The following is a 20,140-nucleotide window of genomic DNA, read 5'->3' as shown; positions in this document are numbered from 1 at the left end:
TTTGTCCCACTGGATTTTCGTGATAAGGTTTTTAATGAGGCGGCACTCAAAGCGTATTACCAGATGTGTGTACTCTTTTTCCCTTTACTGGGATTTTTCTCACTGAATTTTTTCTAGTAAAATTTTAACGAGGCACAACATCTAAGGATGTTCAGGATAATTATATATATTTATTTTTTCACTATTTTTTTTTATAGAAATCCAAGAGAGAATATTATAAAATAATTAAAACAAGTGGATATGTCACTTTTTACTTTTCCCTCAACCAATTGTCTTTCTATAAATAATTCTGTACACAAATAATAACTCTTTTTCTCTCTCTGTCTTGTTCCTTGCTTTGAGAATTTAATTTGTTTCATAAGAGGGTTAATATTATAAAGCATAGGAGAGTTAAGTGTTATAAGAGTTACAGAAGTAATAGGGAGGAGCTAGTACATAAGAATCAAGATTCATCATCGAGACGGGGCAAAGGAAGAACGAGGAGGGAAGATCTGTAAGCGAATGATATAGAAATGGGTTTGAAAGTTGGAGGGAGAATTGAAAAAGTGAACGGCAGAGAAGTAACTTACAGTGAGTTCGCGGAGAAATATATGGCCCGAAACCAACCTGTGGTTCTTACAGGACTTATGGACGATTGGAGAGCTTGCAAGGATTGGGTTTTACCTAATGGAAAACCCAATCTTCACTTTTTCTCTACCCATTTTGGGAAATCCATAGTTCAGGTAAGATATTACTACTTCTACCCAATTCATTAAATCCCCTAATTCGGACTCTTTTGGGGGGTTTTGTGTTTGTGGTCAATTACCTGCTGGTGATTTGCAGGTTACAGATTGTGGGACTAGAGAGTTCACTGATCAGAAGAGAATAGAAATGACTGTTTCTGAATTTGTTGATCATTGGCTTCGTGATTGTGGTGCTGGTGGCGGGTCTTTATTGTATTTGAAGGACTGGCATTTTGTAAAGGTATCAACTTTGGATCCGCCAAAATGTAAAATAGCTAAATTTAATGTTATGTGAATCTCGTTTTTGTATTTTGTTGTTGATGCAATTGATATATGTGCTATTGATCATTGATTTCGTAAAGTTTGTTCCACCCCTGCCGTGAAATAGTGGAATGCGACTGTTTTGTTCTTGGAGAAAGAAAAATGGTGTCCAATAAAAAGATTTGTCCTTTCAGACGACGAGCAATTTTGTTAAATGCTATCAGCACACATAAAGTAGAATGTAGAGTGTTTGACATAATGGTTTGTGGATAGCTATTATCTACGACCCCAATAATCGAAGTTGATATAGGAATATAGCATACTATTTAACCCCAGCACATAACATAGTGTGGAGGGACTCTATTACAAGTACTCCTTTTCACCGTGATAATGTTTGTTTCAGGATTTAAGTAAGCCGATAAATCTCTTTTTCAGCATAGTAGCATAAAAGTGTCGGTAGCATGTTGATTTGCTCATTAGAAATACACTTTGCATTTACTTGTGCAGTTTTGTTTCCATGTACCTTATATATTGGGATACACTTGTGTAACATAAGATGAAAAACACACTCCATTGAAACTGAGTGAGTAGATTACATTTTAAATTGTAATATTTCAATCATAATGGGGAGATTAGGAGTTGCATTTTCTTCTGTCACAAGGTTACACTGACATTGTGATTAGGATTAGAAATGTATATCACACTGACATTGTGATTAGGATTAGAAATGTATATCTCCATCTTTTTCTTTGGTCCTACGTAGAAACTGAGTAGATTACATCTGTTTCTCTTGCTGATTTTGAAAATTCAAACTTCTTTCTAGGAGTATCCGGAGTATATTGCATACAAAATCCCCGCAGACTTTTCTGATGACTGGCTGAATTTCTATCTTGACAAATTTCGTATGCATAAGGATCCTGATACATATAGTGAGAGAAATGAAATAAGTTGCTCTGACTATCGTTTTGTATACATGGGATCAAAAGGTCTGACTATTCTCGCGGTATTTTTCTTTCTTGTAAGACACAGTTGTTATTTTCCATGGCTCTAGCTATAAATTAGTTTGTTTTTAAATCAAATACCTAGAACTTTTGGGAAGCGTTTAAACTTTAGAAATGGATGCAGGAACATGGACACCTCTTCATGCCGATGTATTCAGGTCATACAGTTGGTCTGCAAATGTCTGTGGAAAAAAGCAGTGGTATTTTCTGCCTCCAAGGCAACATCACTTAGTTTTTGACAGGTGTGGTACATGTTTTTTTTATCCATGGACTTTCTTCAAACCATTTTTCTTTTCCTGCCAACATTTTCGGACTTTGGAAATGAGATTGGGTTAAAACTGTGAATGATTTGGAAAAAATTGTCTGAGTGACTGAGAAAGCAACGTACGCTGCTAAACACTGAAAGTTCTGATGTCAAGCTCCAAGCAGATGGGCCATATCATCGTAAACATGTATCTCAGAAGAAGTTTTCTCGTATTCCATATTTCACAATCTTCCATAGATGACTGTCACAGAATATTGAAATAGAAGCATCAAAGACGTGTGAATAACGATCAGTTCCTTGGATCAATGCATTACAAATTCAAACTCTTCACATTTGTGTGACAACTTTTATGTGAATTCCCTTTCATATTGCTGTTGATAACTATTAACTTGTAATGCCGCTCATGATTGGTTAAAAAGAAGCAAAATCTTCCTTGTATTGCTATAAGTAAATTTACGGAAACAGGGAAAATGATTTTTGCTATCTTCGGTGAGTTCACATAGTTTATACTCTTTGTTTACTCAGGAATATGAAAAGTTCCGTATATAACATCTTTGCCGATGTTTCTCAATCAAAATTTCCTGGATTTGAAAAGGTAATTTGCTAGTTACTTTTTCAATGACGCATGTCTCTCTGGCAGTTTGTTCCTTGGACTCAAAATGTTTTCTCAGTTTTTGACTTCTATCATGAGTTCAGGCTATCTGGTGGGAGTGCACCCAGGAGGAAAATGAAGTAATCTTCGTGCCTAGTGGATGGTATCATCAAGTTCATAATCTGGTATTTCTCGCTTTAATCATATGCATAATTGTCTCTTATTTGTTATGGCATGTGTTTCTTCATAGAGTATAAATTATGTACAGCTTCTTATTCAACTGAAAAACTTGAGTAGCTTACTGTAATAGTGCGTAACTTCCTTTTTTTTTCTACACTGCTATCTTTAGAGCTGAACATATTGCCTGTGGTGTTATAGTGGTAAAATTGAAATAAGTACAGCTGTAATCAGCTCTCTTGGAAGATTGCAATCTTGAGTTCCAGAAAGGATCTCATGGCAAGTGGTTACTGTCCTAGTTACATCCATTACACGTTAGATGAGAATGAATTGTTTGGAGTCGGATGAATGTCTTCTGAATATACTGGATATAACTGTTTAAGGTGGATAGGTTATACACATATTTTGGTAAGGGGATCCTCTGTCAATAATTTGTTAATGTATCTGTTTATCACAACAGTTGACAGTAGATTCTACTCATCTGGGACTGTAATTTTTTTTATAGCCGTGGTGTGTGAGACAACTTGCACTTACCTCAATTAATTCCAACGGGTACCTGCTACTTTCCACCAGTATAAGTACCGGGTAACTCTATCCATGAAGGCTTGGACAAATAGTTACTCTTGGCATGTAATGTAGCTGAAAATGCATTTGAGATGAAGCTTTCTTGTATTTATGTTGAGGATCTATGGGTTGTATTCAGCTAAAAGTACGATACATGAATTGCAGGAGGATACAATATCCATAAATCATAACTGGTTCAATGGATATAATTTATCTTGGGTGGTAAGTGAAGTTGCTATAAAATGCTTGCTTACTATCCTTTTACATGAATATAGTTATTATGTTTTCCTCAGAAACTAATCATATCTATATATGTGATATCAGTGGGATTTGCTTTTAAAAGATTACAATGAGGCTTGTGAATACATTGAAGACCTCAAGGGATGTGATGACTTTGAAGAGCTTTGCCAGCGAAATCTTGCTGCTAATACAGGTCTGCCCTTGATTAAAAGTTCTAGTATGTTCAGCGAGATAATTATGGCTTAGCTGGATCTTCTAACAACTGTTTTAAAAAAATTGTTTAGGGCTTTGTTATCTTTTGTTGAATTCCTTTGTGAGTTCACTTAAAGAAGGGAGAACAGCATCTTGACGACCAAGCTATCTTTTTCTTTTCTTTTGTAGGCATGAATTTCTACGACTTCTTCATCTTCATTGTGCGCTTTGCCTTTGCATATGTAGTCCTACTACATACACTTGCCCATGTAAAGAACGAAACAAGTCGGAAACCATCAAAACCACTGCAGCATATATATTTTAACCTTGAATCAATAAGAAGTATCGCTGTGAAAATGAAACCCATAGATATAGGTGACAGACAAGGTGTTGTACTTGACTTGAGGAAAAACTTGGAGGATCACTCGTTTATAGAGCTCTGTGCTGCTGTTGGAAAAGCATATGAACTAATACATGACCAAGATGAGATGATATTGCAGCGTACAGACTTGATGTTTACTAGTTTTGTTAGATCTCAAGTTCTGAGTTCTGAAGACCTAGTTGCTTTTATTGATGATGCTTTTACAAATTTTGCTGGAGCTTTTTCTCATTAGAAATGTCTGTATATATATATGATATATGAATTGCTCATGTTCTTTGCATATCGATAGAGGATAGCATGCTGATTCTGAAGGAATACATCAGGTTTATTATCGCCCTCTTTACATGTTAATGTTTCTACCATGTTATGGCTCCTATGCCTTCTCAAATTAAGCAAGAACGTTTATCCTTGTTCCATGTAATTTGGTAAGTATCTTCGACTACTTTTTTTCTTCTTAAATGCTTGAACATGTTGGAGAAGTAAATATTCCTGCGTTTTACATACTTTAGTCATGGTCTGAATTTGAAGCAGCAGTTAGTAAGATCAATTGGAAAGTGTTAAGACTTTTCTTTTCGTTATGAAGTTAAAGAAAGTATAAGAAAAGTACCAATTGGCAAAAGTGGAGGAGACCATTTGGGTTGCTAGACTCAAGTGATGTAAAAATTTCTAGGGTATCCTATAAATGGACACCGTTATTTAACTCGTACCCAGTTTTTTTAGAATTTTTGTAGGTCTACCCACTTCGGAACAGTTTATTTGAATTTAGACTTGCCTAACTATTGACAAATATTTTTTTTTTTTTTTTTTTAAAGTTTCATATGATTGAAGTTCAAGACCGAATGTCTTAGATTCTTGCATATATTGTCGAAGTTCGTTCCGATCATTAAAAATGATTGAATTCAGCTACATAGGTCTGAAGTTATTCTGAAACAATTAGATTTGCAACTTTTTATGCACCGCGGTGGTTCGCAAGTATGACGTTATCAGATTACCTAAAATTGACCTTGGGCTTTTCAAACAAGGACAAGAACCAAATCCCTGCTACAAGTCCTTTTTTTTTAAAATTATGTTTATAGTAATATTTTCTTGATAAAAACCATGTTCTTGATTAGTGAACTTGGATTGTCTTAATTTATTGGATGCTTTTGTTGGGTTGACTAGCCCTCTAACTTCTCTTATAATCATAAAAATAATCTGGCTTATTTGGGATTCTTTGATTATTATAATGCCCGGGAAGGTTCACAACTTAGACTTATGCCAGTTATATTGTATTCTCCCTATGCTTCCCACATGCAATATCTACATGAACGCTACCATCAACATTATCTCACTAGAAAAATTATTTCAAAAAATGAAATTTTCTTGATTTCTGTATCTGTAATCTCACTGGCACAGAATAAAACAGATACATAATGGGTTTCTCAAGATGCTGGTTAGAGCTTCTGAGGTCTGAGGCTCAATTTTCTGTTCAAATCCTCATGGATAGAGTAGAGTTACTCAATATCTATGTTGGTGAGATGCGTACAAACTGCCTGATGGATAGAGTTACTCAATATCTATGTTGGTGAGATGCGTAGAAACTGAGCCAAACACAATTATAAAAAAATGTTGGTTAGTGTCATTTTGGTCATTACACCTTGGACTTATTGAATTTCCAAGTTCCAATGGTAGGTGTGGTGGTTCAATTTTCTTCACACAATTTCCATTGAGTTGACAAAAAATAAACTAAACTAAACACAATTTCAATACTATCAATTTCTCACCAAAAATTTACATCAGCTCATGATGGTCAAATAAGTAATAGATGAGCTCCTTGGAGCAAACCAAGTTTGTTATATGAAAGAATCATAGAAATGACCCAAACCTTCTCAATCCTAGATCAAAGTTGGGATACAAAAGACTTCAAGTGGTACCAAAAAATTAAAAATAGGACACTCTACAAGACCAAAATGAAATTTCTTTTTTTCCCTTTATGGACACCTTGAATTTCTTCCAGGACCACCATAGTAAAAATAATTACCCCAAACATTATTTTTTCCCGCTCTAATGTCATAGCAATTTGGATGGTCAGCTAATAGATGAAGATTTGACAAAGGAATCAAATTATTATCCCAATCAACAACTTGCAAATTTCTGAAATAAGAAGCTTTCCTAAATCCTTCATCAGCAAAATGTCCACTTCCCATTTGTGTTGAAGTGTGGTATCCCATTGATCTTGAGTTCACTATTTCACCTCCAAATTGTATCATGCTTGCATGGCCTCTTAAATGGCTGAACAAGAAATCTGGCCAGTATCCAACTAGTAGACCCGACCCGAATTCCAGCCACCAGTGTCCATGCTTAGGATCCTACACACAAGAAAAATTCATTAGTTGGTCTGCTTAAATCTTATTATAAGTTTAATGCTAAAGAAAGCTATTTTTCCTTGATTATTCAATAAGTTATACTATATATGTTATACTTTTATTCAATTTTTGTTTTAAATAATCAACTTATTTAAAAGATAACAACAGGTATCCGTTAAAAAAGTAGAGATCCTGAAACAGGTTCATGAAATACCATTAATGTCTAATGGAGGAGCAAGTCGCCGACTATATATTCCACTTATTCGAGAGGAGAGGGAGGCGAGGCTTAGTGAGCTTTATAATGCCGACACTACAAAAGTCGCTGTTGGAGAAAGCTCATTCATTCATTACTAAGCCAAGGTTCTAGGTCTCCGAATCAGTAGTGTAGTATAAGTGGAGCCGAAAGACAGAAGTGAAATATCACTACTATTGATGTTATTTTATTTATTCCGTAAATCGGATGAGTGACACTGCCCTTATGACCTAAAAATACAAACATACTATCTGTTCGAACATATTAAAATACATAAGACCAAAAGAAAAAAAAAGGAAAAGATCGATGCAAAACAAGAGTCCAAAAGAAACAAGTGTGGAAACAAGAAGAGTAGTAGTTTCAAACTATTAAACTGTTAGACCTAAAAGCTGTTAGGTGTCAGCTAGCAAGAAAATATTAAATTGAAGATGGAAAATGAGAAGTTGACTCAGCAATGCTTCTCTTAGCAATTTAGAGAATCTTGCAATTTACTATTCTTGAACATTGTATTAAAAAAAAAATTGTAGGAATATAATATATAATACTAATACTATTGCATTTTTGTCAGCTCATCAAAATGTCCCTATGCGCATGCCCAAAGAAAACGTACCTCATAAGCATTTTTAGGTTGGTTGTGTTTTTTTTTTTTTGGGGGGGGGGGGGGTGATTGAGGAAGTGCAAAACAGCTAAAATACTTTTTAACCTTTTTTTAAATTAGGTTATTTAAAAAAAAAGAATGAGAAAATATAAATGTTATAGGAAAAAATATACCTTCCATATCATTATGCCAATATCAAATTGTCTACCATTGACAGATGATCTTGGAGATATTGCTGCCCCCATAGCAATCCTATTGTTTATTTGAACGAAACCTGAGCATAATAAGTTGTAACATCCTGTAGCTTGGTATGCGTCCGTCTGTGTTCCGAATTATAATATAAAGTTTAAGTTTCATGTATTGATGACGAAAATTTAACCTAACATGAAAGAAAAAATAAAATGCTTACCGTCCAATAAGTAAAGAATCTAGGATAGTTGTCACCATATAATTCCGGGCTGACCTGAATATGAACATGGCACTTAATTAATATATATTATACTTAAAAATTTCTGCTGACTAAGAAGGAAATACAAAATTTATGTAAAAGAATATTAGCTGTTATTGTGGTATATGGATGTTAGTTTGTTATGACAACTAAATTAGCTGCTATTTCACTTTCAATATTAATCATTTGTACTGGTGATTGTTACAGCTTAGCAGCAATAAAATGATTTCCTTTGCTTTAACGGGTAAATGAAAAGACTAGAGTAGGTTCAAATTGGACTTGAAGCAATCTAAATAAAACTAGAAAATTTTCGTTTGGGGAGAGAGATTGCACTTGAAAAATAAAATAAAATTCCGTGAGTGAAAAAAATCACTCAAAAAATTGGTCAAAACAAACACTCGATGTTGAAAATTAACTAATCAAAAAATTAATTTATAACTAGAAAATGTTACTATGATTATTTTTTTTAAGAAGGAAAAATATTTATAAGGACAAACGGGGGCCAAAGAAGACATAAAAATGACGAGAAAAATATAGGTGATTATTTTTATTTGTCTAAGTCGAGCAGAATTATTTGATACATATATAAGTGAAACATAATAAGTACTCAACATGAATCAGTTGAGAATTGAGATGGAATAAGTTAGCTCAAACACTATCGTTGTAAAAATAAAAAAAAACAATTCTCTCTTTTATGAGTCCCTCCGTTTCAAAAAATTTACGAAAACTTTTGAATGTTGCCATTATCAACAAAAGATATGTGGAATATATCAAAATGTATTTTAAATCTTGTAGTCTTAAATAAGTTAAATAAGTCAGGTGGAAAGTTAAAATTAAAAAATTAAAAAGAAGTCTAAAAAAGGTATGACAAACAAATTGAAAGGAATAAGTTGTATTTCTAGGTTAAGTTAGACTCGGGTATCATATCTATAATAGCAAAATGATGTACAAGGGACTTCAAAATTTATTGCTCGAATGTGATACCTGCCAACCAGCTTCAATGGTATTAAGATCATTGCCAAATGAGCCAGAAATGACCCATAGTTGTGACAGACTGAATTCATATTGATCAGTAACTCTTGGTGTCCATACATTAATACTTGCCTTTGCTCCATAATATTGTTCTCCATTCACAAATGCTACCGCATGCTGCCATCCACCACACAGTTTATTTCATTTTCACCTTTAGACAGATTCTACATTAACATTGTAATGTCCAAATCCTACTTTGCTTTTAAAAGAAATGTGTGTTCCTTCTTGAATGTGACATCTTTGACTCTGTTGACTTTATACAATGATTTTTTGTAACAAATGTAATTTTAAAGACCAAAATAAAATGTACGCAGAAATTTTTCTTACCTCATGACCATTACTCAATGTGTCATGCCTTACACCTCTTCTAATTTTCCTACCAAATCTTCTTAATGAACTAGTTCTCAATACATCTTTCTCTGTTGTTCTCCTAATAGGAACAGTTCCTTCAGGGCATGATTCTCCAGAAACTGTCCAAAGCTGTAAACTTTCTTCCATTTCATTCATGGTGTCATTAGCTTTAGGACTCTTTGGAGGTTCCTGCATTACATGAAATCGAACACATCAAATAAAAAAGTTGTGCTTCTAACTCTGTTTAAAACTTAAAGAGTGAAAATTTATTTTCTTGAAGAAATTACCAATGGCTTCATTCCCTTGAGCTGAGGATGATCAAAAGCTGGTTGAAGATGAGATACAACACAATCTATTAGATCCCCATCTGGACTCTGCATCATAAAAAAAAAACAATCTTTTCTTGTTACAAAGACTGTAAAGCTGAAATCTTGAAAAAAGAAACAGAGAAAGAAAAATACCTTAATTGTTTTGACCGGAGGCTTGTTGATTTTCTTGAGATAACTCTTTATTTTCTTGAGTTTCAACAATTCTTGCCGAGGCCGGAAAGTTTGATTTGCCGGGAGAGTATTATGCTCAGACAGAACAGTAGTAAATGAAGAAGAAAAAACCAAGAAAGCAACAAATTTGAAAATGATTGAAGTCATGATTTTGGAATGTCTTTTTCTGATTGTTTCTTCTGTTAACATTTGTTGTGTATGTATTGAGGTTGTCTTCTACTGTAATGAGAAGCAACACAACAAGAGGATTTATTCCAGAATTTTGTCCATGGAAGAAACACTTGCTGATCTTCCATAAACAAAAAAAATAAAACAATAACAAGACAGGAAGAAAGACTCAAAGAGTAAGTTAAAACACGGTTACTCACACACCATTTTTCGAAATTGTTTGGATTTTTTTTAAAGATTCAATTATTTTTGACAGCAGAGAAAAACAACTCTATTTGTATAGATTTTTTTTATATATGTGTGCGCATATGTTTGTGTGTGTCTTTGGTTTTGTGTTCTGACACACAGGCTGAGTTTGTATTAAAATAGACAAGTAGGGGTGGGGTAGAGTGGGGGTGGGGGTAGGCGTGGGGCTTAATTAAGTATTAACCCCACTGCTGAATTTCTAGTCAAAAGTAAGGACCAACTCTTTATTATAATAGCTTTGTTACAGACTTGCAGGCACTCAAAAGATACTAATTAAATATTAACAAACTGAGATTTTGGTGTTTCAACATATTTGTTATTCATTCAATATCAATTTAGGTGACACATTTTATATTTTAAAAGTTAATATAATTAATTTTAGAAATAAATTAAATTATATAAGCTTAATATTTTAAAATTTAAATTTAAATATTGAAAAATTATATAAAAAATAATATAAATTACATTTTTTGTTATGTTAATATATTAAAAAATACATAATAAAAAAAAATTCAAAATTTATATAATTTAAATTTAAAAAAAAATAAAAAGTATCAAATAAATTAGGACCAAGAGATTTTTTTACTTTTAATCAAAGATTTTAAATTTAAAAACTTTTTATAAATAGATTTTATGGAACGCAAATTTGAATTTCTGGCCTATTATATTATATGAGTATAGAAAACAGGGCGAGAAATAAAAAAAAAATAAGAGACCGTTTGAATGGATTTATAAAAAGTAATTTGTAAGTCAAAAGTTATAAATAGTAATTAAGTAGATAATATCCTACTTTTGACTTATTTTTTTAAAAGAAAAAAATTGGCGTAAAAATGAGTGCTTAAAAGAATTTTTTATCTTTTCAAACACCTTCAAAATTAAAAAAGTGTTAAAAGCCAAAAGTACCTAAAAATAAGTTAATCCAAGCGAGCACTAAGACACCTACTTCTCAATCTCAAATAGATTGAGATCGATTATATGAATTCTCAACAAGAGGTAGAAGCAGTTGATAAAATATTAGAGAGAAGTGATTAGATAGAACATGACGCATCTTCAACTTACGAGGACATGATTATAGATGACAGGATTTAGCGGTTGCGAATTAGGGTAGAAGTTAAAATTAGTTCGTAGTTGAGTATTTTTTTCGTTTTGTTGCGGTTGCGGGATAGGATTTGTGGTAATACCTAGACGTTCCTTCTTGCTAGTGGTATTACACTATTCTTGTAGTTTCTTTTCTTCGATTTCGATTATAACATGTGTTTCAATTATTCTATTGGTATTACAATACGTAATTTCTTCTTTATGTTATGTGTTGTTCTCATTTCAAATCGTTCCGTTGATGTTATATATTGCTCTCATTTTGTATTATTTTTTTTCAAATTACTTTGAAATACTTTATTTTTAAGTCGAGGATATGTCGAAAACAACATCTCTATATCTCTGTGATAAAGGTAATATCTCATATATTCTACTCTCATCATACCTTATTTATGAGTTTACACCGGATATATTGTTATTTTAATCATATATTCCTTCATTTAAATTCAAAATTGATTAAAATTTAATTTTTTAGTTTTATTTTTTTAAAAAAAACACTTCCAATTTTGAAAAAATATGAATTAGTTTAGTTATTTATTTAAGAATATGCTGTCTGGAAAGACAACCTACCTTATGTCCTATAAGAAACAGTACTGAATAACAGGAATTTAAGCACAAAGTCAGAAATTGTTGGATCAATTTCCATTTGGTGAAAATTGGGGTCGCTTTCTAATGGACCAAATTTTGCATTTAGTGATATATACTTATAGAAACGTAATTATGATCAGCATTTAATACATGCAACCTAGTAAAAAAATAATAGAAAAACATAAACACAATAAAACTCAGTGATGGAGGGAAAATATTTTGTCTTGTTTTGACATTAATAATTACTTGAATTAACCATCGTCGACTTTTAAATTTTTAAAATATTATTCCTTGTGATACATTTATTCTTAATAAAATAATTTATAATCACATAAATATTTAAAATTTAAGTCATAATAAAAAAAATTAAAAATTATATCAAATCAAATGATTTTACATAAACTGAGACAGAAATAATACTTATTTAGTGTGGAACATGTGGAAGTGGAGTAATGTGTGTGTTGGCAATGCGGAAGGTTTATGATTGTTACCAATATGAGTTGTGGTGCAGTGGTGAGACTGCTTTCATCCTTAACCAGAAGTCTCGGGTTCTAGCCTTGCCTAAAGGAAAAATTTTGTTGAAAGTGTCACCCTTGAATGGGCCTGCAGTGCATGATTCAGATTTAATCAGGGCTCCACGAGCTTCGAACACCGGATGAAAAATAAAAAAAGATTATTGTTTGTTTGGTAGGTTGTCAGCCCAATATTTTGTTCCTTTTTTACAAAATTTATTGTGCACTAAACAAGGTAAAATCTTTTACTATGATATCTCACTTGTCAACCTGCTCTTGCTTTGAGAACGCTAAGCACCAAAATGGTTAAGTAAAACAAATGTTTTTAACTTCTTTTGATGACTGATTTGATATTTGCAACGTTACGTTGTCTGAGAATTTTCTGAAATTTGAATGCCTAAATGGCTGAAAATAATGATGTATATCTATGTTGATTGGTTTTTTTAAAAAAGAAATCGTCTATATATATATACTTTCTTATCTTTTAAAAGTTATTCATTTTAACAGATGTAACAAAAATACGACATTATATTCGAAGAATCCATGCACTGTGTATAGACGCAAACTTCCTAGAATTGGTTTGTCTAATCACTAATGCTATATTGATCGGTCGCTTCATAAATATTATCACGTCCATAACAAATTCCTTAAAAATATACTTTCTTCGTCTTATTTTATATGATATCCTTTCCTCGTTAGTCGGTCCAAAAAAGAATGTTATCTTATTATAATAAGAAGTAATTTAACTATGCAATTTCATTTTTACTCTTAATGAAATGATTTATAACCACACAAATATCTAAGGATTATTTTAGACGACAAGTTTCAAAATTCTTCCATTTTTGTTAAGCACCGTGCCAAATCAAATAGTGACATAAAATAAAACGAAGGAAATATTATTTTTGAAAAATCAAACACACATCTGTCAATATTTTTGAAAATTTTTGGCAACACTATATTGGTCTAATATCTGCCTGTTATATTTTGGTGGTAGCTAGATATGGAAGTAAGTAGCTCAATCCTACGGCCCTGCCCTTTATTTTTAAATCGAAAAAGGACCTAAATTACCCTTCAACGGTACGAATTGATACAAAATTATCCTTCATCTACCTATCAGATCTAAAATGTCAGTCACGTTAACCTATAGGCTCTGTTTTACCTTTATCTCTAACAGTTTAAATGTTAAAAATAATTAACAATTTGATTAATGATGTGTCACTATCCTATTGATTACCATAACATTTAATTAAACTAATTTAAAAATCTCAAAACCCATACCACCCGCTCCACCCAAAATCCATACCCACCCAAAACCTCAATTTAATTTGCCTGAAGCTAAAGTGAAGAGTTGGAAGTTGGAGACCATGACTCAAATCCGATAGAAAAAACTTGATTTCCAACACATATATATCTGAGCTTTGCCTTCTTTTTTTTTTCCTATCAAGATATTATTTTACTTTTTTATCGATTTGTGTTTGGTCTTTTGTGTTATGTATTGTGTATAATAATGTTGATATTTTCAATGATGATGAAATTAATCCCAGCTCTATGAGACCTTATTAATAAGGTCTTGTATTAAACTTTGTTTTCAACACATATATGTACGGGAATGGAATTGTTGAGGAGAAGAAATAGAAGACGGATTCTGACATTTTCAAAAAAAAAGAGATGAGCGTTGATGGTAAAGAAGAGAGGAGATGAACGCTGATGGTTAAGAAGGGATTTTGGGATTTTTACTGTTAAAATATTTTGGACTGAAGGGTTTATTTCAGTTAAGGGATATAGGGATTTTCTGGGTGGGTATGGGTTTTGGGTGGAGCAGGTGGGTATGGATTTTGGGATTTTTAAATTAGTTTAATTAAATTTTAGGATAACCAATAGGATAATGACACGTCATTAATGAAATTATTAATTATTTTTAATATTTAGACGGTAAGAGAGGGTAAAATAGAGCCTATGGGTTAACGTGTGGGGCATGTTAGGTCTGATAGGTATGTGAAGGATAATTTTGTACCAATTTGTTGGGAAAAAAGCACACCCAAAAGATCTTCAAAAGAACCTTCCCTAAATCTCTTAATGGTAAAAAAAATATTATACCATGTATTTTATACATTTTGGTATTTGATATATTTTTTTATGTACCTACAAACAATGGAGTTAAGCTCCTTAAATAGCTAACAAAAGCTATTTACATTTGCTAATCAACATTTTTGACACTTTTTTTCTTCCTTTTTCAAACCATAAACAACAAATCTCCACCTTTGAAAAAGAGTTTTAAAAAATACCAATCGTTGACCCTTTACAGTTGTTCAGCTACATATAACAGAATCAGTTCTCCCCCTGACTCAAAACTCGGCCAACCATGCGCAGCTGCAACCTTCACATTGTCTGCTACCAACAATCATAATTCTAAAATCAAGAATTATCATGCCCCTACCATAAAGACTACCTCCACTCAGATTAAATATCACCAATCTAAGAATTTTCAATTGAAATCATTTTTCAATTTCAAAAATTTCAGTTTCAGCTCATGTCGAAAAAGAAAAAACCTGTTATTAACTTATGGTGCAACCCTCTTGTTGATTTCTTGAGAGTCCATTAGCCATCGACATCCTTTCCACCACACATCTTGACATCACCTATCAACCAATGTCCTTGTGCAAATGTGAACATGCTAGAATTATACTATCCTTTATCATGACAAACCTTGAAGAATTACAACATGTCATAAGGACACATATCCCAGCGTACTGTCGGAGCCCTTGTCGAACCGCTCCTTAAAATCCTACCTTGTCCGGGTTTACTAGTTGCTGATCAAAATTCTCAGTCCACAAAGATTCCAAAATTCCACTGTCAAATTCTTAATTTTATTTTTACCATTTGACCAGACTTGAATCTTTGATCACCTCTTTTGATCCCTCCTTGCGTTAACAGAGAACCACAAAAGTCACAAAGCTACATCCCACCACAATCATACATGTCATAAATCACAACCGCCATAATTCGATAACCACTGCTGAAGCATCTTCATCTCTTAACTAATGTATACCATATTTTGACTACACTTTCAGGTAATTTTTCATCAGCTTTAATTTTATTTTCTCACGCAACCAGCTCCAAAACTCATTCTTTAACCAAACTTCTCAAATCTTGTCTCACATGCTTAACATTACTAATAAATGGACAATAACAATGAAAAAAGTACCCACTAAATTAGTTCTTAGAAAAGAGAGGTGGATCACAACGGATACACTTAAATACCAAGTCTTTTCTTAGCTAGAACCTCTTTAGATTGTACTTATTTCCACTATTATCAAATATACATGCACACCAAAGCAACTCCACCGGACTAGCAAACTCCACCGAAATCAGACTCCACTTGTTACTCCACCAGGACAAAACAAAACTTTTGTTTGAAAACAATAATTCTAATTCTAATTTTTTTCTGATGTTGTAGATCAGATAAAGCTGCAACCACAGAGCATACTAAAATTTCAAAAAAGAATTATCCCACATCAAAAGCTTTGATACCACTTGTTGGGGAAAAAGCACACCGACTAATTTTCGTCCCTTTCAAACCGCCTTCCAGCAAAAAATAATAACAGAGAAATTTAAAGAGAATAACAACAACACAAGATTTAATGTGGAAACTCAATTCGAGAAAAACCACGATCCACCCAAATAAATATTCACTATATGAAAAATTGTTACAGCCATATAATACACAATATTTTTTTCACACACCCAAATACCTAAAATAACATACCTAATAAATCTCCAAGAGAACATTCCCTAAATCTCTCAATGGTAAAAAAAAATATTATACCATGTATTTTATACATTTTAGTATTTGGTGTAGTTTTAGTGTACCTATAAACAATGGAGTTAAGCTCCTTAAATAGCTAACAAAAGCTATTTACATTTGCTATCCCACCGATGTGGGATCGCCAACATTTTTGACCTTTTTTTCTTCCTTTTTCAAATCATAACCAACACAATTCGTACAACTGGAGAGTATTTTAGGCTATTTTTCGTTTTTAAATTAATAAATTATAAAGTGCATTTACACACCCTTCAACTTTCAAACTTGGCCCAGGCACTTTCGATTGTCTTTTCTTTCTCAACAAAATTGACTTAATTATGCAAATGAATAGTCATGTTGGTTATTCCATTAGGCTTAATCAATGTTGACTAATTAATGAACAGTTGAACTTTTTGATCAGTACACAATGTAATTACGTATATATCTTTGGTTTACCTAAATATTATAGAGACTTTTTGGAATTTGTTTAATTTTGGGAATCATATAACAAAAAATCTAATCTTGTTTATTAGCAGTATAACTCATTGCATTTTAAACGAATAAATTGGATAGCAGAAAAGGGATTCATTTCATCAATTATAGAAGTTGAAATATTGTAAATTAGTTGTCAGTCTGTCGAACTTTTTCCTTCACTTTTATGCATCTCTGTTGATAAATAATTTCTGAATTATGAAAAGTTATTAATAACAAACAAAATGTTTTATTCAACCAAGGAATAAATGAAATTTTACTTAGTAATAGATAAATATCTGACCAGATGGTTGGGATAGTGATAGTCCGACGAGGAAGTGAAAAAAATGAACATGTTTTCTTTTGAGCCAAAAAAAGAGAGAGGAAAAGATGGGGCATCTGGACTAGGGGTAGGCATCGTAGGTTATGGTATGATATTTAAAATTTTGATACGATAATTTTTGTATTTGATTTATATTATTATCATATCAATTTAATTCGATATGATTCGGTATTTTAAAGTTCGATTTCGGTATTTTGTGGTATAGTAAATCGGTAATCATAATTTGTTCAACCTTGACTAATATATATACTCATATAATAGAGTATTAAGATTTCGACAATTCAAAAAAAAAGATCTCAATTGTATCATACTAGCACATTACACATGTAGAAATATATATATTCAAAAGAAAGTAAAAACAACTCATTAGTCAAAGTTTCAACTTTTAAACATATGGTTTATACTAATATGAGGTTACATATTTGTTAGTATTTTAATAATATATATATATATATATATGTTATTTATATAACTATATATTTCGGTATGGTATTCAGTATTTTGGTGTATTAATTTTAAATATCAAATACCATATCGAATACAAAAAAAATTAAAAAATATACTATATACCATACCAAATACCATAATACCAAAACCACGATATCATAAATTTTAATATGATATGATAATTCAATATATACCATATCATGTCCGCCCCTAATCTGGACTTTATTTTTAGGCCGGCTGGATAGATTCACATAAAGAAATTTTTGCACTAAACTTGAATTAAAACAAATTCCTATAGAATTAGCACTTGCTAATTATTTATGTAGAAAATTGATTTTAACACTTAAAATCACTTTCAACATTTGATTCTTACTCAATAAAAATAACTAACACGCCAACATCTTGAGAAAAAAATTAAGGACTTCTAATACATTGTACCCCTACTAATTCGTTTATTCTCTTCCTCCCAAATTATGTGACACTGTTTGATTGGATATGAATTTTTTTTTTAAATGATTACTTTTAAAATTGATGATCTAAAATAAGTTTTAGACATTTATGTGACTATCAAATTAATTCTAAATATAAAAATATCGTAACAGTTTTTTAGGGACAATCTAGAAAGGAATAATTAAATGTTTTGGTTGTTATAAGATCCTAGCCATATGCCTAAAAGTTTAATTAATTATTCTTTTAATCAAGTGCCGTATCATAAGCCTAACTAGGCTTCATGATCAACGTTATTGTGGCTAATTTGGTTGCCATTAATCTTTAGGGAAAGAAGACAAAGGAATTTTATTTATTTTTTTTAAAAAAAGATGAAAAAGTGAGTTAGGAAGATGATTGGCATATGCAGGAGTGCACTAAAGATGTGATGATAGTTTAAAGAGGCAATGAGTATACTGTGGGGTGTAATTTACATAGTATGTGGTATGCCACTATTTGGTATAGGAGCACAAAGGTATGGAGGACACCCTTTTTCACACTTTAACATCTTTTTTTGGGTTTTGGGGCACTTGCTGCTTCCCACTTCTCTCTTTTTAAAATCAAGTTTTATCTCTTCTTTTCACAATAAAAAATAGAGAAAGCTAAAAGAGAGAGAGAACAACTGGCATTAATTCTCCATCAACCCTGACAGTTTGGCTGCAAAGGAAAACAAATAGGTGTATATGTGGGGAGTGAGAGATAGTGGCCTGGTGGATCCAGAATTTAAATTTTATGAGCTTAATTTTTAAGATATTTACATCTTGTTTGGATGGTTGTTTACCTATTGTGTTGTAGTGTTAGTTTAAATTCAATATTTGTTTTGATTGTTACTTAAATTTTACTGTATCGTATCATTAAATTCATCATTAGGTAACAACGAAAAGTCTTCTTTTTTATAATATCGATTTGGTGTGATCGCGTCGTTACCTTAATTGTTTTCTTCTAATTTTATTTTTACTTATTACTTACTAATCCTTTTTTATCCTCTTTTTTATAGTAGCTAATGAAGAACTACAGTACAATCCATTCAAACGTACATTATATTCATTTAAACAATACAATATGATACAATATAATACATTCAACCATTCAAAGAGAAATATTAGATTTACTATATTTTAATATTTATGTTACGTAAAAATACTGAATTCAGATAAAATCATTCCTAACTGTTGTAATTGTGCGCCTCTAGACTGAGGAAGTAGAAAACTGTTTGTTAGAAGGGAGAATATTGGTTTTTTTCCATGAAATGTCATGACTTCTCAAATTTCAAACTTGTAAGCTGAGTTTTTAAGCCATCTTAGAGGACAATCATCATTACACGCCTTTTATAAAGTTGGATGCCCGGCATAAGATTCCCCACTCACACTGCCTTGATATTATACTTTATTTTCTTTAATTATTTGAAAAAGTTGTTCAAATTTTATGAGCATTGGTTTATATCTTCTTAGAAATTGTGCATGCAGTAAACTTTTATCACAAAAATTATATATACATGCAAATTGCAAGTAGTGAGGCATATCCTCAAAGGTTAATTAAGTATTAATTTAATTAGACGTAGCTGGCCAAGCTACGGGTTAATTAAAACTTTTCTTTCGCTCATTTTTTTTTCTAGGGAGGCCACCATGAATATCTGAAATTAGTGGCGGAATCAGAATTTTCATTAAGGCGATTCAAAATTTAAAATAGACATACAAATTAGTCGAAGGGGGTTCGACATCTATTATATATATATATAAAAAAAATATTTTAATTATATATAAATAGTATAATTTTACTTCGAAGGAGGTTCGACTAAACTCCTGAACTTAATGTGGCTCCGCCACTGCATAGAACAAACATATGTTCTAGGTACGGGCTCTATCAAAACAAACAATTTTGATTTAAATACTATATATTTCTTAAACAATTTATTTAGTATGTGTTTGGTCATAGATTCAAAATAATTTTTTACTTTTTTTAGAATTTTATGAATTGTGTTTAGTTATACTTTTTACAAATAATATTTAAAATAATGCTCATGATTAAATAGACTTACATACAACTTCAAAAAATAAAA

At 31.7% G+C, this 20,140-nt stretch overlaps 2 protein-coding genes and 1 non-coding gene across 3 annotated transcripts; 2 read left to right on the top strand and 1 right to left on the bottom strand.

Moving 5' to 3' along the window:
• Positions 1 to 371: 371 nt before the first annotated feature.
• Positions 372 to 4,810, top strand: LOC129896641 (arginine-specific demethylase JMJ20). The gene is made up of 9 exons (XM_055972575.1): positions 372 to 722; positions 823 to 963; positions 1,807 to 1,969; positions 2,109 to 2,226; positions 2,775 to 2,844; positions 2,946 to 3,026; positions 3,748 to 3,804; positions 3,907 to 4,015; positions 4,204 to 4,810. The coding sequence occupies exons 1-9, from the start codon at positions 513 to 515 to the stop codon at positions 4,626 to 4,628; spliced, it is 1,374 nt and encodes a 457-aa protein (XP_055828550.1). The 5' UTR covers positions 372 to 512; the 3' UTR covers positions 4,629 to 4,810.
• A 1,307-nt stretch (positions 4,811 to 6,117) lies between these two features.
• Positions 6,118 to 10,407, bottom strand: LOC129896331 (uncharacterized). Its single transcript, XM_055972197.1, has 7 exons — positions 9,885 to 10,407; positions 9,711 to 9,797; positions 9,400 to 9,612; positions 9,025 to 9,189; positions 8,002 to 8,055; positions 7,766 to 7,912; positions 6,118 to 6,744 (listed from the first exon to the last, which is right to left on the bottom strand). The coding sequence occupies exons 1-7, from the start codon at positions 10,110 to 10,112 to the stop codon at positions 6,367 to 6,369; spliced, it is 1,272 nt and encodes a 423-aa protein (XP_055828172.1). The 5' UTR covers positions 10,113 to 10,407; the 3' UTR covers positions 6,118 to 6,366.
• Positions 10,408 to 14,047: 3,640 nt separating this feature from the next.
• LOC129898098 (small nucleolar RNA snoR69Y) lies at positions 14,048 to 14,143 on the top strand. The gene has a single exon (XR_008769014.1). It is a non-coding gene; the product is annotated as a small nucleolar RNA snoR69Y (small nucleolar RNA).
• Positions 14,144 to 20,140: the final 5,997 nt, after the last annotated feature.

This window comes from Solanum dulcamara, chromosome 7 (assembly GCF_947179165.1).
Source record: "Solanum dulcamara chromosome 7, daSolDulc1.2, whole genome shotgun sequence".
Taxonomy (NCBI): domain Eukaryota; kingdom Viridiplantae; phylum Streptophyta; class Magnoliopsida; order Solanales; family Solanaceae; genus Solanum; species Solanum dulcamara.
This window is presented reverse-complemented; position numbering and strand designations above follow the sequence as displayed.